This window comes from Otolemur garnettii, unplaced genomic scaffold, assembly GCF_000181295.1.
Source record: "Otolemur garnettii isolate 467f Iridium unplaced genomic scaffold, OtoGar3 scaffold00001, whole genome shotgun sequence".
Taxonomy (NCBI): Eukaryota; Metazoa; Chordata; class Mammalia; order Primates; family Galagidae; genus Otolemur; species Otolemur garnettii.
In genome coordinates, this window is record NW_003852396.1 from 29,912,728 (window position 1) to 29,929,275 (window position 16,548).

Here is a 16,548-nt window from a genome sequence, read left to right on the forward strand (position 1 = left end):
AGAATGTTGTGGCATCATCATAGCTCAAAGCAAACTCAAACTCTTAGCCTCAAGAGATCCTCTTACCTCAGCCTCCCAAGTAGTTGGGACTACAGGCACCTACCATAATACCCAGCTAGTTTTTAGAGGCAGGGTCTTGCTCTTGCTCAGACTGGTCTCCAACTCATGAGCTCAAGCAATCCAACCACTTCAGCCTCTTATAGTTCTAGGATTACAGCCGTGACCCACCGCACCCCGCCCTCTATATTATTTCTTACAAGCCTATGTGAATCTGTAGTCATCTCAAAATAGAAATTGAAAGAATCTCATCAGCTTTTTGTTTTTCTAAAAACAATATAGACAAAGTGGTTCTAAAAATTAGAAGATGATCCATTTTAAAACTTTTCTGGACCCGACATCTGCTTTGGTTTTTGCCCTGCCTTGTCTCCTTTTCTTAGTGATCTAAGTCCTCTTTCATTATTATATAATGACCCCTTTTTAAAGTTTTGACTTAAAGTCTATTTTATTTTATCTTATTGTATGTAAGTATAGGTACTCCTACTTCATTTTAGTTTCCATTTGCATGGAATATCTTTTTCTGTCATTCACTTTCAGTCTGTGTATATGCTTACAGGTAAAGTAAGTCTCTTGTAGATAACATATAGTTGGGTCTTAGTTGTTTTTTTAATCTATTGAACTATTCATCTTTTGATTGGATAATTAAACCATTAATATTCAAGCTAATTATTTATAAGTAGGATTAACTACTGGCATCTTGTTAATAACTTCTGATTGTTTTGTACTCTTGCTGTCTTCCTTTCTGATGAGGTATTTATTTGTTTTTAGTGGCAGGCTTTGATTCCTTACTTTTTGTTTTTTGGTTTTCTTTTTGAGATGAGGTCTTACTGTGTCACCTTGGGTGGGGTGCATTGGCATGATCATAGCTCGTTGTAGCCTCAGACTCTTCCTGGGCTCAAGTAATCCTCCTGCTTCAGCCTCCCTGATACTTAGAACTACATATGTATGGTGCCATGCCTGGCTGATTTTTTTTGAGACAATCTCAAACTGTAATCCTGGGTAGAGTGCTGTGGCTTCATAGCTGACAGCAACCTCCAACTCAGGCTCAAGCAATTCTCTTGCCTCAGTTTTTATATTTTTAGTAGAGACAGGGTCTCGCTTTTGCTCAGGCTGGTCTCAAACTCATGAGCCACTACACTTGGCTAATTTATTTTTATTTTTATTTTTTTGTAGTGATTGGGGTCTCACTATGTTTCCAAAGTTAGTTTCAAACTCCTAGTCTCAAGAGATCCTCCCGCCTCAGCCTCCCAAAGTGCTAGGATTACATGTGTGAGCCACTGCACCTAGCAGATTCCTTACTTTTTATATTTTATATGTCCACTGTAGGTTTTTGTTTTATAGTTACCATGAGGCTTACATAAAACATCTCAGAGTTATAACATGCTATTTTAAGTTGATAACAACTTAACTTTGCTTACAAAAACGGTACATTGGCTCGGCGCCTGTGGCTCAAGCAGCAAGGGCGCCAGCCACATACACCTGAGCTGGCGGGTTTGAATCCAGCCCGGGCCTGCCAACAACAATGACGGCTGCAACCAAAAAAATAGCTGGGTGTTGTGGTGGGTGCCTGTAGTCCCAGCTACTTGGGAGGCAGAGGCAGGAGACTCTCTTGAGCCCAGGAGTTGGAGGTTGCTGTGGGCTATGATGCCACGGCACTCTACCCAGGGTGACAGCTTGAGGTTCTGTCTCAAAAAAAGAAAAAAGGTACATTTTTCTTTGACACCTCTCACAAACACATTCTGTATTTTTGATGTCATAATTTATATCTTTCTATATTGTTTATGCCTTAACAAATCATTGTAGCTATTATCATTTCTTTTTTTTTTTTTTTTTTTTTTTTGGCTGGGGTTGGGTTTGAACCTGCCACCTCTGGCATATAGGGCTGGCTTCTTACTCCTTTGAGCCACAAGTGCCACCCGGCTATTATTATTTCTAACAGTCTTGTCTTTTAACCTTATGCTAAAGATACAAGTAATTTACATACCACCATTATAGGCATAAGCCTACTATTTCCTTTAGCTATCTCCTCCTTTGTTTCTTTTCTCCATCTTGAATTTTAAACTCAAATATTTGCTCTGTTGATGTTTTCCCATCATCATTGATTCTTCTTTCTCCTTCTGACTGTATATTTTCAAATATACTACCTTATTATTATTATATTTTTTTTTTTTTGAGTCTCACTCTGTTCCCCAGGCTGGAGTACAATGGCACTACCATAGTAACTTTGAACTCCTAGGCATAAGCAGTCCCCCTACCTCAGCCTCTTAAGTAGCAGGTGTGTACCACCATGCCTGGCTATTTTTTAAAAAATTTTGTAGAGACGGGGTCTCACAATGTTGCTGGTTTTAAACTCCTGGCCTGAAGTGATCCTCCCACTTCAGCTTTCAAATGTGTAGAGATTACAGGCGTGAGCCCCATACCCAGCACTTTTTTTTTTTTTTAAGAGACGGAGTCTCACTTTGTTGCCCTTGGTAGAGTGCCGTGGTGTCACACAGCTCACAGCAACCTTCAACTCCTGGGCTTAAGCGATTCTTTTGCCTCAGCCTCCCGAGTAACTGGGACTACAGGCGCCCACCACAATGCCCAGCTATTTTTTTTTGGTTGCAGTTTGGCCCGGGCGGGGTTTGAACCCGCCACCCTCAGTATATGGGGCCAGGGCCCTACTCACTGAGCCACAGGCGCCACCCCTTGATCTACTTTTTGATCAATTCTGCTATTAATGCTCTCTATTGCATTTTTCATTTGATTCATTATAGATTTCAGCTCTCAAATTACTCTTTGTTTTTTCATAATTTTAATCTATTAAATTTGTTGTTTACCTAATTTCATTGAATCATTATTCTTTGTTTCTGATCCTTCATAAAATAATTATTTTGAATTATTTGTCAGGCAGGTCATGAATATCCATTTCTTTAGGGTTTTTTTTTAATTGTTTGGGATTCATTGAGGGTACAAAGAATTAGGTTTCACTGATTGCATTTGTTAGATAAAATCCCTCTTAATTGTTCCTGCCCCCAAGAGGTGTGCCATACACCATGACCCCCCCCAACCCCCCACTCTCCTCCCCTCTCACCATTCCCTCATACCTTTTTTTTTTGCCTAGAGATAGTCTCACTTTATCACCTTCAGTAGAGTGCCGTGACATCACAGATCACAGCAACCTCCAACTCCAGGGCTTAGGCAATTCTCTTGCCTCAGTCTCCTGAGTACCTGGGACTCCAGGTGCCTGTCAGAATGCCCAGCTATTTTGTTGTTGTTGTTGCAGTTTGACCAGGGCCAGGTTCTAACCTACCACCCTCAGTATATGGGGCTGGCGCCCTACCCACTGAGCCACAGGCGCTGCCCACTCCCTCATACCTTGTATTTCATCTACTGCCTTCGTATTAGAATTGAGTACGTTGGATTCTTGCTTCTCCATTCTTGTGATCCTTTACTAAGAAGAATGTGTTCTGCCCCAATCCAGGTTAATATAAAAGATATAAAGTCTCCATCTTTTTTAGTAGCTGAATAGCATTCCATGGTATACATATACCACAGCTTGTTAATCCATTCCTGGGTTGGTGGGCGTTTAGATTGTTTCCACATTTTGGCAATTGTAAATTGAGCTGTAATAAACAGTCCAATGAAAATGTCCTTATGATAAAAGGACTTTTTTTTTCTGGATGCCTAGTAATGGGATTGCAGGATCAAATGGGAGGCCTAATTTGAGTTCTTTGAGGATTCATCATACTTCCTTCCAAAAAGGTTGTATTAGTTTACAGTCCCACCAGCAGTGTAAAAGTGTTCCCGTCTTTCCACATCCATCTCAGCATCTGCAGCTTTGAGATTTTGTCATTAGGTCTTTAGGGTTTTTAGGGGTTTTTACGGATCCTTTATATTGTTCTTTTGGTAGGTCAGGGTTCCCGGATTGTCTTGATCCTTGTGGCTATTGTTGGTGTGTGGGCATTCGAAGATGTAGGGATTTATTCTAGTCTTTGCAGACTGGTTCTGCCTGGGAAAGCCCTTCACCAATCAGCATGTCCAGAGATTTTGGGCAAGCTATCTTGTGTGGTTTGTGAGTGTGCTTGCAGCAGGAGTCCTCAGGCAGATTGGCCTAATACCTGGGTCAATGGGTAGGTGGGTCTAGTACCTGGGTCTGTGAAATTGAGTCTGTATTCTCTAGGTTGGACCAGTTGATTGAAATCACAGGGGTGATCCTGGAGCTGTATCTGTGGGGGCCAGTCTGAAGCCTGACTGCACAGCGGCTGACCTTGTGTTGCATGGGCCTTTAGCCTGAATCTGCAGGGGCCATCCAGGTCCTGGATTGGCCTGGAGCCTGAGTTCATAGGGACTAGTCTGGTCCTGGGATGGACTGGGAGCCTCAATTTGTGGAGGCTGGGCCTGTGACCTGGGTCTATAGGAAGTAGTCTAGAACCTACATATACAGGGATAGTCCTGGAGCCTTGGTCCATAGGGTCCCAACACTGGTGTCTGTTGGGGTGGACCTGGACCCTGGATCTGTTAGAGCAGCCTGGACCTTGGGTCCACTGAAGTCTGTGGCTGTGGGGTCCAGCCTGAGCTAGGGAAGCATGGAGCTTGGTCTATGGAAAACAGTCTGGAGCCTGGCTGTGCAGTATTTATTGGGTTGGGTGAGTAGGTCTGTGAGGGTTGGCCTGGGTCCTAGGCTGTGGGACTTGGCCTGGAACCTTAGTCCACAAAGGCTATCCTGGAGCACATGGGGCCAGCCCAGTGCTCAGTCTACTGGGATAGGCCCAGACCATAGGTCTGTTGGAAGACAAGATCTGATCTAGGACTGGGCAGGCCTGGAGCCTATGTCTGCAGGTGATAGCCTGGTGCCTGAGGCTGGGATACTTGCAGGCCTGAAAGCGCTGGACTTTGTGGATCAACTTGGCTCCAGTCTGGTCTGAAACCTAGTCAGTGGTGGGGAGAGGGACACTTACTACAAGCCTAATAATAACTAAGTTATGGGGGTGGCCTGGCTATGGAGTAGGTGTGGATATTGAATCTGCAAGGTAGGCCTGGAGCCTGAGTCTGGGGGGAACTGGCTTGGTGCTATGGCTGGCCTAGAGCTTGTGACCACTGGGGCTTGCCTGGTACTGGAACCAGTTTGGGAACTGTGCTGATGAGGTCACCCCGCCAGGCAGACCTAGGCGACTTGGGTATGTGGGATCCAGCCTGGCAGCGGGCAGGTTTAGAGGCTCAGGCTAGGGGGCCTGCCCAACACTTTTACTGGGGTGGGCCAGGTTTCAGGGTCAGAGGCAAAGTGCAGTCCTCATTTCTCTTTCCTTCTTCCACACAGAAGGTATCTTTCTCCATGCTGTACTGCCTGGAGTTGGGGGAGGTGACATGGGTAACGTGAGATTGCCCTTCATACTTTCTTCAGTATGTCCTTTCTGTGCCATGCCCAGGTACTGTAATCTCTCGCCTGGTATTTTCATATGTGACTAGTTGTTGAAATTGATGTTACTATGAGGCAGCAAGTACTGGAAAGTCCTGTACCATCACCTTGTTTTAACTTTAAATACATTTATTCATGTTGTTATGTATTTGCTTTACTTATTTGTTTTTTCAAAATATTAAGGAGTAGAAGGCCTTTCTCAATTTCCTCCCTTGTTCTACTACATACAGCTTTTCTCCCTTCATAATTTTACACATTTTGCAGTAACCTTATGCTTAACTGTCATTCGCAGAAGACTGGTCATAGTTCTGTGAGGGCACAGACCTCAGCCCCTAGAACAATGACTAGAACATGGGAGGGATTTGATAAGTAATTGTTGGATAAACAGTTTTTATTTATAGTTGTGGAGTCTGGGCCTTCCAAAGATGTTAAGTAACTTGTTCCCAACCTCTCAGCTGTTAAGTTTCAGAACTTGCTTTCCTACTCTTGTCTTTTACACTCCCAGAGTTCATGTTCTTTCCACTGTATCACTCAAATGAGCAGAGACAGATCCAGTCCCCAAACATGCCTTTAGATCTGGGTCTCTACCTCCTGGGCCTTTGCTGCTATTGACGCTTCTGTCTTTCTGATTTCTTTCAGTGTGGTACAGATCTTGCTTGCTGCTGGGGCTGACCCAAACCTTGGGGACGATTTCAGCAGTGTTTACAAGACTGCCAAGGAACAGGGAATCCATTCTCTGGAAGGTAAGCATGGGTACCCTGCTGCTCTGGGAGCTCCTCTCCTTTGACTTCCTTGTAGCCTTGCTTTGGGCAACTCTGGGTGACAGTCTGCCACTTCCTGGCCTTCACATTGCCTCTGGCAGCTCTATAATTTATGTCATTTCAGAAGTCTTAGGGAAAGAAATAGAGGGCTGACTTCACAACCTAATTGGAGGTGGGCGAGACATTTAAACTGGTATTCTCCTGAAAATACCTTGACCTGTGGAGCCTCAGATGAGTGGACAGGGGAACAGGTTTCAATAAAATAATTGTGGCAACTGCATGGAATGTGTTGTTCCTTTTCTACTTCCTGCAGACTTACCCTTCCAGTCCCTGCCTCAGAACTAGAAAACAGTTGTACTGGTTTTTTCAGCCTCACAAGTCCCTAAATACTACTCTGAATACTGCTTTTCCCCCCTCCTATATGTGAAATGCAATCCTGTCTCTGTGACTGGCCCCTCAATTTACTGTATGATCCAGGACAAATAGTGGGCCTTCTCTGTGCCTTGATGTCTGTGCTTATAAAATGGAATCATTATCAGTGCCTCCTGTGGGATGTTATATGGTTGGGTGGTTGAACTTCAGAAGAGGGAAGTATTATACATCTATATCAGGGCATGGTCATGTATTTGCTGGCAGGTACTTAGACAAGTCAGTCTGTGTTGCCTTTGGTGAATAGTTCTTCCAAAGTGAGGTTGAGAAAAAGGCAGGCCAGAGACAGAAATGAATATTTTATATTTGAGTTTTTGTTTGTCTAGACTGTCCTTACTGCCTGCCTATTGTCTTGGATCACTCACTTTAGGGGATTTTTTTTTTTTAGTTGAGCATCCCCTGAGATTTTCAGCAAAAGGGCAGCTGAACAGTGGCTGTTTTAGGGGTGACATTGATGCCAGAGGGACATACGGCCTTGCTGATTGCTTGAGATTCAAACATTGACCCTGGGGGTGATTCAGCTAAGGGGAGCAGTGGACTCAGAGTTATCAGTGAGGCTGCCAGACTGATGAGGTACATAGTAGCCCAGAGTAGAGGTGTTATCGCTGCCCCAGGGAGACAGTTCCTCATATCAATGGTATTATGGCATTACTGCCCAGGTGAAGCATGAAGTCACCCACCCCCTGCCTCTCCACCTCTCTAAACCTAGTCCTAATGCCAAGGCAACATTTTTGAGGCTAGATCTCCACAAAGGCTTTCGTCCTTGGTAATAATTGCAGCCTGCCCTCAGATGCTCTTATGAATGTTCTCTAAATCTTGGCCTTATCTATGGTTATTTGAACTCTCATCTGCCCATATGTCTTTTCTCTCCTTCTCTGCTGACAATTCCATGTATAGGCCATGACCTGTGCCTCCTTAGATTCCCCACTGACCCAAAAGAATTATGTTCACTTTATGTTTTAAACAGAGAATTTCATGAGTGCCAAATTTGCCCTGTATTTGTGGCCTGATCCGTGGGAACTCAGCTCATGAGTTCTCTCCTCACTCAAAGTTTCACCACCCTCACCCTGTCTTCAGTTCTGATATTCTCACCAAGAAGCAAAAATGGGCATTTGCTCAGAGGGCAGAGCCAGATAGATCGGAGGAGATTTTTTTTAGTGCCTTCTCATCTGCTCTCAGGAACCTAGCAGGGCTCAGTAAACATTTTTGTTTTCACAGACTCTCAGAGCTAGGAAACCGTCTTGTCTAACTTCCTAACTTCTGCTGTCACACTGGTCTTCTCTACATATATCACCACATGCATTCAAATTTTATAGCTTTGTGTTCTTATGGTTCCTCCCAGGTTGTTACTCATACTCAACATTCTAGATCATTGGGCAGCAAACTTGTGGAAGTAGCCAGATAGTAAACATTTTAAGCTTTGAGGGATGGTTAGATTTGGTTGTGACTACTCAGCTTGGCCACTGTAGTGCAGAAGCACCCATAAACAATACCTAAACAAATGGACAAGGAGGCTGGGTGTGGTGGCTCACACCTGTAATCCTAGCACTCTGGGAGGCCAGGGTGGATGGATTGCCTCAGCTCAGGAGCTCAAGACCAGCCTGAACAAGATCAAGACCCTCGCCTATACTAAAAATAGAAAAACTAGGCAGGCATGTAGCTACTCCCAACTACTTGGGAGGCTGAGGCAAGAGAATTGCTTGAGCCCAAGAGTTTGAGGTTGCTGTGAATTATGACGCTATGGCACTCTACTGAGGGCGATAAAGTGAGACTCTCAGAAAAACCCTCAAACCAAATAACAAACAAAAACCCAAATGGGCAAGGATGTACTTCAATAAAACTACATTCTAGATAGGTAGGTAGAGAGATAGTCAGCAAAAATATTGGAAGAGCCTATCATGGCCCTCATGAAATAAAAATGAAAACATTAACTATCTCTTATTTTGTATGATTTGCAAAGGTAGTAAGTATGCTTTCTATGGATTTACTTATTTATTCACAAATATCTGTCAATCAAATTTCTATGTACCAGGCATTGTTTGAAGCACTGGTGAGTTAAATAGGATTCCCTGCCATCATGTAGTTTCTTTGATTAAAATGTTTATAAGGACTCTTATTAAATACAGAGTACTAGAGCACATGATCAGGATAATGTTGATGTATTAATCAGTATTAACAGCTGTAATTCCATCAAATTTCATTGTTTTTTATCCTGCATTTCTCCATTTTGTCCACAAAATTACAAGAGATTTTCTTAGATTTCTTGCTAAAATAAAAATAAGTTTAGCATTTTTCTTATTTCTTCCTTAATAACCCTTTTGAAAAAAGAAATTAGGTTATTCTGGCATGTTAATGTCTTGTTCTTAGGGACCCTTAGTTAAGTACCCAGTAATTACCTAAGTATTCAACAACTATCACAAAAAATGACATTCTAGAATTTTGTCAAGAATCATTGATAAACTCTCTCTGTAGTCTGCAAGATCTACTTCTCTCTACTTTTTTTTTCTAAATTCTTTATTGCCTTTATCTGCCATAGTTTTCTAGCAGGTCATCTTATTTGCTGGGTGTGCTGGTTTGGAGGTGCTGTGTTCTCTGCTTTCTGACTCAGGGACCTGGATAGTGATAGTCCTTCAGCATCATCTCAAGGCTCTTCTCTTTCCTCACCAGCCTAAGCCTTTAACTTTGTCTAAACCATGTTTTTCTTTCTTTTTTCCTTTTAAGGATACCCCATTTTTTTACTCATTCAACCAATATTTATTGACTGCCAATTATATACAAGGCACTGTATTGAGCTCTGGCTCATTCTCATTGACAAAGTAAACAGAAACAAAGAATCCTGTGGTTCTCTTTTGTTTGGATTGGATTGCCTTTTTCATGAGAAGCCATCTGACTTGTGGGGATATGTGAGGGAGGTAGAGTAGAATAAGAGGTACAACCCCCTTGCCCTGGATATATCTAGCCAAATTCATAGGAAAGTCACAAGCTCACAAGCTCAGGAAAGTACGAACAGTCCTTTACTATTAGGGTCTACAGTTAGTGCCAAAGGCCATCAAGTTCAATAAATTTCTAATAGATATTTCTGTGGGCCTTTGCCTATACTTAGTACTGAAGAAATGTGGTAAATTATAGTTTGTGACCTTGGCAAGATCTCCCTAACCTCCAGGAATGCCTGCCTTTGTCCACCTTGCCAGTATTGTTGTAAGGATCAAGAGAGAAAATATGTGATGTGTGAAGTACTCTACAGTTGTAATTGCTTACTAGTTTCATTTATTTATGATTCAGCATGTATTTACTGAGTGTCGGCACTCTGCCAGATACTGGGGTTATATAAATGTTTATTCATGGTCTAGCCCAGGGGTCCTCAAACTTTTTAAACAGGGGGCCAATTCACTGTCCCTCAGACTGTTGGAGGACCAGACTGTGGGCCTTGGGACGAGTCGGCTGCCTAGCAGGATAGGCAGCGGTGGCAAAAACACCTGGCGGGCCGGATAAATGTTCTAGGCGGGCCACATGTGGCCTGCAGGCCGTAGTTTGAGGATGCCTGGTCTAGGCCCTCAACAGAGCTCCCTGTCAATTACAAAGACAGGCCTATCTTTGAGAACAGGACAGGCCTTCTTTGAGAAGAAGAACTCACAGTACAGAGTGAGAAATGCAAAAGTAGTCTACAAAGTACATTGGCAGCATTGACAGAGGTAGCGATGAGCTCTGCTTGAGAGAAGAGCAGGCTGGTATCTGGTAAGTGTCATAGGGTGAGTTTGAATTGGGTCTTAAGGACGAGTTGAAGATTGCCAGGCAGCTAAGAGGGATGCACTTTCCAGGCAGAGGGAACAACACATGGAGAGACACTGTTGGGGGTGATGACAGAATCATCTGCCACAGTGTTGAGGAAAAAAATAAGAAATAAGGCTGAAGAGGGAAGAAAGTTACGTGTGGAAAGGACCTCATAAGGTAGTTCTATGGAAGTCATACTGTATTCTGAAGACCATTAAAGGATTTCATGCAGGGGAATGTTGAATTCACATTTGAGTTTTTAGATGGACTTTCTGACAGGGTAGAAGAAGAATCAAAGGGGAGTGATTAGTAATGGTACTTGACCTTTTGGGGATGATGAACCTCTTTTGGGACTCTGATAAGAGTTGATATGCTCCACTTGCCCAGAATGCACTTCAGTTTCCAGAGGTTCTTAAAGGTGATGTTTGGGAATGGAGAAAATAATATTAGGTAAATATTAGGAGGAGACTGAATACTCAGTGGATTGTGAAAACAAATGCAAAAGAAGGCACCCATCCTGATACCTTAGTTTTTGATTTGGGCGGACAGTTGGTTGTATGGGTCTGGAACTCAAAGTAGTAGGAGTCTTTGAGGCAGGAGATGGAGATTTAGGAGTCACCAGCATTGCTTGGTGTGACTGAAATTGTCCAATGGAAGGATGTAAAGTGAGGAGGTAGAAGGACAAGTTTCTTACTCAGGGGGACTAGCATTTAAAGTGTGAGGAGGGAAGAGGATCCAGGCAAGGAAACTAATAGATATCAGAGATACCTTTCTGTTCTATCTGATCAGAACAGGCACAGCCTGAGGAGAAAAGAAACATTTTTGCCCTCCTTGCTGAGACTGTCTCATCAGTTACCCTATTCTTAATGAAACCCTTCTCCTATTTTACATATGAGCATTACTCCTCAGCAAGAAGCCTGCTCAGCTGGATCTATTACAGTATCTTCTACTCTTTCAAGGTTGGTGTTTCTGGGTACAGGGCAGTCTTGCTGGTGCAGGTGACCCAAGGATGCTTGGTATGGAAATCTTGTTGGCCTGATTGTTCTTTCCATTCTTTCCAGCCCTCAGAGTGGCATCTTCACTGTGGTTATCCTGGAGAAAGGTTGGGATTCAGTGCCAGCCATCTGAATGGTTCATCTAAGCTCTGTCTCTTATTAGGTGTGTGATCTTGAGTAAGTGACTTAAAGTCCCTGAATTTCAATTTTCTCATCTGTAACATATGGCTAACAATACCCATCTCATAGGGTTGTTAGGATGATTACAGATAATTGTGTATATGTAAAGCACAGTGACATGTAATGAAGAATTCCTCTATGGAGATGAGTTTTAGCTCAGTGTAAAGTAGGAAGTCTGCATAGGAGGTATTGAGCAACTCAACACTCAAGGGATAACTTTAACAGGCTAAACGTCTGCCCATCAGGAATTCTATAAGGGGGATTCTTGCCCTGGGTCATTGGATTATCTGGCTTCCAGTCAGCCATGTGACTTGTAAGATTCTAGACCAGTGGTTCTCAACTTGTGGGTCACTACCCACGGGAACTATATTAAAGGGCCGCCGCATCAGGAAGGTTGAGAACCACTGTTCTAGAAGCTCTGGGCTTACTATCAGAGCACGAAGTAGGATTTGAGTTGGGCTCTGAAAGGTGAAGAGGAGGGAAAGAAAGAGAAGATGTTTTAAGCAGGAGACACAGCCTGAGCAAAGACACACAAATGGGGTAAATATAGAGGGGGATATGGAGCTCTGGCTGGACCTCTGCCAACTTACTCCCTGATCTTGACCACATTCCATTCAGTGCCTTGAGCCCCACCCATGCCCACTCCAGGAGAGTTCCACTTGTGGCTGGCTGATGGGTGATGGGCCCTAATCCTCAGGTGGAGGAGGCAGTAAATTAGTGGTAACAGTAAATAAGTCACCCAGCTGGGGATGCCGCTGGCTGCTTGTAACTGTTATAAACATTGGGTGTCTGAGGCTGTCAGAAATGCAAGCGAGCATTCTGAGTGCCTTTCATATGTACAATTAAAACAATAAAACACGGCGGAAACATGGCCAGATCAGGCCATAAATCAGCTTCTCTTCTCAGCTCCAAGAGGCAGCTGAATAAAGATGAGTTGTGAAGAAGCTGGATTGACATAGGGCCTTTCTGGGGTTAGAGGTCCTGGCTTACCAAGCTAGAACTACCAGGGCCAACCCTACCAGGCTGAATGCCCCCTTTCCACAGCTACAGGGGCTGTAGGTCCTGGCCTGCTCCAGCTGACCTCCCCATCTCTGTGTCTTCAGATGGGGGACAGGACGGTGCAAGCTGGCTCATCACAAACCAGTGGACAAGTGCCCTGGAGTTCAGGAGATGGCTAGGACTCCCCGCTGGCGGTAATGGAACTGCTCTCTATAATATTTCTCCCCTTTTTCAGGACATGCTGACTATCTCATCTACTCAGTATATATAAGTTAACCATCCAGCACGCACTGCGTGCCCAGCCCTACCTAGGCATAGCAGAAAGACTGTGTGTCCTTGGAGAGCATTGACTCAGATGAGAACAATAAGGTTCCCAAAGATAAGAATATCCTAGAGAGCTTATTCAAACACAGATTCTTGGACCCCCACCCTCAGAGATTCTGACTGAGTAGGTCTGGGATGGGAGACAATGCATTTCTAACAGGCTCACACTCTTTGAGTAGCTTGACTAGGCTATGGGTGTTAGTTGAAGTCTCATACTTGAACTGCATAAAAAACTCATCTGGGGCGGAGCCAGTAGCTCAGTGGATAGGGCACTGGCCACATACACTCAGGCTGATGGGTTCGAATCTGGCCTGGGCCAGCTAAAAACAATGGCAACTATAACAATAAAAACAAAAAATTAGCCATTGCTAGTAAGCATTGTGGCGGGTGCCTGTAGTCCCACTACTTGAGAGGCTGAGGCAAGAGAATCGCTTAAGCCCAAGAATTTGAGGTTGCTGTGAGCTGTGATACAACGGCGCTCTACCCAGGGCGACAGCTTGAGACTCTGTCTCCAAAAAAAAAATTCATCTGGGCCTTCACTTCTGGAGGAGACTTTATTTTGCCACTTTCAGGTTTAGTCCTAGAGAGGCTGTGTGCTTAAGGCATGGTATTATGGGTGTGCAGAACAATAGCTGAGACACCCTGAACAATTTCCTGCACCTCTTAGAGGCTCTATCTCCCGACTTGTAAAATAAAGGTTATTGGGAGAGTGAGAGGTAGTATATTTATCCCTAACCTAAAACACAGAAGAAATTTCATTACTATAAACCTCTGTTTCTTCATCATAATCCTCATCATATTCTTATGGAACTTTATTCAAAGTCTTTGACACAGCCTTCCAAGTGTTTTTCTGTGGTAGCAAAGTATTATTTTCAAAAGCTAAATACGATTTAAGTTCAAGGAATGGCTTAGCCATCACCTGTGTGGCCTTGGGCAATTCTTTTCTGTCTCTGAGCTTGATTTCTCGTCTGTAGATACTACTATTTCTCATACCACATACTTATTACAAAGCCCAAAATGAAGTACTTAGGAAAGCTCTTTCAAAAATACAGGGCATTGTGCAAATGTAAGGTGCTAACAAGAACAATAATTAGTAATAATAAAGATTGAAAACATTGGGAGGCGCCTGTGGCTCAGTGAGTAGGGCGCCAGCCCCATATACCGAGGGTGGCGGGTTCAAACCCAGCCCCGGCCAAACTGCAACAAAAAATAGCCGGGCGTTGTGGCGGGCGCCTGTAGTCCCAGCTACTCGGGAGGCTGAGGCAGAAGAATCGCCTAAGCCCAGGAGTTGGAGGTTGCTGGAGCGACTCCGCTGCACTCTACCAAGGGCGAAAAAGTGAGACTCTGTCTCTACAAAAAAAAAAAAGAAAGAAAGAAAACATTACCAAGACGCTATTTGACAAGGGTCCAGTTGGGGATGTAGGGAACAAGTCCTGTCAAAGAGTTCAGAGAAGAGAATCTCTGACTGAAACAGTCAAGGAAATAAAATGTTATTCGAGGTTTAAAGTATAGGAATGTTTTAGATAGCTGTATGGAGGACTGATAGGTTAGTGCAGTTGAGTGTGAGTGGAGAGGGAGAGAGTGTGCTATGTCCAGACATTCAGAGGTGGGAAACAGAAAATTATATTTCAGGCTGGTAGGCAAACATGTTAGGGTGCAGCATCCATGCAGCAGAAGATTCATTTAGAAAGCGATGAGCAGTAAAGATGCAGCATTAATAAGCAAGGGCCAGATCAAGACACTTGGGCTTTATCTTGACAGAGAGGAGTCTTGAAGGTCCTAGAGAAGAGGATGCTGTAGGAACTGGTTCATTCCAGGGTAGAGAAGCAGGGGAAGGTAATGATGAGATGGCAGTGATGATAGCTGCAGCAGTAGCAGGTGACATTTATTGAGACTACTGTGTATTTACAACAACCCTATGATTAGGCACTGAAGGAAACTGAGGCAGAGCAATTAAGCCGGATTTGTATAGAATCCAGCAGCCATATCAGCCTATGTGTGCCCCATATCTAGTCAGCTTAGAACCTCTGGCTTGTTCAAAGGCTTGGGAATCTGCCGGGCCAAAAGCTGTTTAGGCAAGGTATTACTTTTAATAATGTCCCTGACTTTTTTATGCTTGTCCAGGCTCACTCAGAGCCTGTCACACCACTGTCAGGGCCAGTGGTTGTACATGTCATTTCTCAGTAGTGCTGGCCACCATAGAGTGCACTGTCACTTCATCAGGCATTTTGGCCAACTGCAAGATTAAGTGTATCAGCCAGTTAGGTTAATTGTTTCCACCCTTTTAGCCCTCCAAATGTGTGTGTGTGTGTAACTCCTAGGAGAGGGAAATAGACTAGTTGACATGTTTTATTAAAAAGAATAAATTTGGTGCATTTATAAAAATAAGAAAAAGTGGGATGGGGTGGCAAAGAACTAGTCTTGTGATTTTTAACTGATTTACATATTTTGTGTATAAATATTTTTTCATCAAAAGTTCCAAATCAGGGATGGGTCCCACACACCACACAAAATATATTAGAGACATTTATATGGATAGCAGGAAGGGAGACAGAGGGCTGAAATTTTCCAGGCACCCAGTGATTGATGGGGGCTGAGGCTCCCCCTGACGCTTTATTGAGTTTCCGATGATTATCTTTCGCTGAGACATTTTTTACAGATGACGGTCGAGCTGTCACAATGGACCATGGGGGAAAAAAACCCAACAATAATAACACTTTAATCTTTTTACTGCACTGCTCCCTAGTATCTCAGATTCATCTTCCCTGACGCACGCAGTTCATTATTCTGCCCCTCCCTGGATGGGAAATAAAGGAAAATAAATATATATGTAGACACACTTACCCACATACATACACACACAATATATATATAAAAGAGACCACCTCAGAACCAGAGAGGGGCAGAATTTATTGTTCGTTTTGCAAGTGTTGAACGTTATTAGTAGAGATGCTGGGTTGGCTTGGAATTGGCTATTAATTACAGCATTTTGTATTTGTTTTTTATTGCACATTTTTTTAACATCTTGAAGAAAAGACAGGGGAGAGGCAAGCAGGTGTAGAAATGGGGAACACAGAGGACCGAGTTTGACCAACTAAGTAGCATAGCTGGCCACAAGGCAAAGAGGGCAGGCGCCTTCCTCTTGTTGCCAGACCTGCCCCAGAGGATCCTTAGAGCTGAAAGTATACTGCTTTGGTTATGATAAGAGGCAGGGGAGGAGTGGAAAGTCGGGGAGCTCAGGATAATTATAAGACAAATCAAAGGGAATCTAGATAGTTATAAACAGGTCACTACTCTGAAAGTTAGGAGAGGTGGGAAGTAGAGGAGGTTCAAACAGATTTTTGATGGGTCTGCAGATAACAGAGTAACAGATTCTTAAGAGTTTGCCCCTCTACCTTTTGAAATTGGGGATACAAAGGTTCTTTGGTGAAAAGAGTGGTCCTACACTAACAAGGATGATGCCACACTGTCTCAGGCCACAGGTAGAGCCAACAACCTCTTTAAATTCTTTGCCAGCCTTCCTGACAAGGAAGTAAGAGAAGGTGGACTTGGGGTTCCTTTGGGGAAGCTGTCCTTGATGTGTCTCCAGTAGAGTAAATGTTGACCCAGTCATCTTTTTTTTTTTTTTTTTTTT

General features: G+C 43.5%; 1 protein-coding gene across 2 annotated transcripts in view; it reads left to right on the forward strand.

The window, feature by feature from the left end:
* CLPB (ClpB homolog, mitochondrial AAA ATPase chaperonin) overlaps positions 1-16,548 on the forward strand; it is a 164,203-nt gene that overhangs the window by 59,218 nt on the left and 88,437 nt on the right. Inside the window, exons 4-5 of one of the 2 annotated variants that reach the window (XM_003780927.3) lie at positions 6,095-6,198; positions 12,695-12,784. In XM_003780927.3, the coding sequence (XP_003780975.1) occupies positions 6,095-6,198; positions 12,695-12,784 (194 nt within the window). The remainder of the gene's footprint in view (positions 1-6,094; positions 6,199-12,694; positions 12,785-16,548) is intronic. The other variant, XM_003780926.3, reaches the window with a different exon arrangement.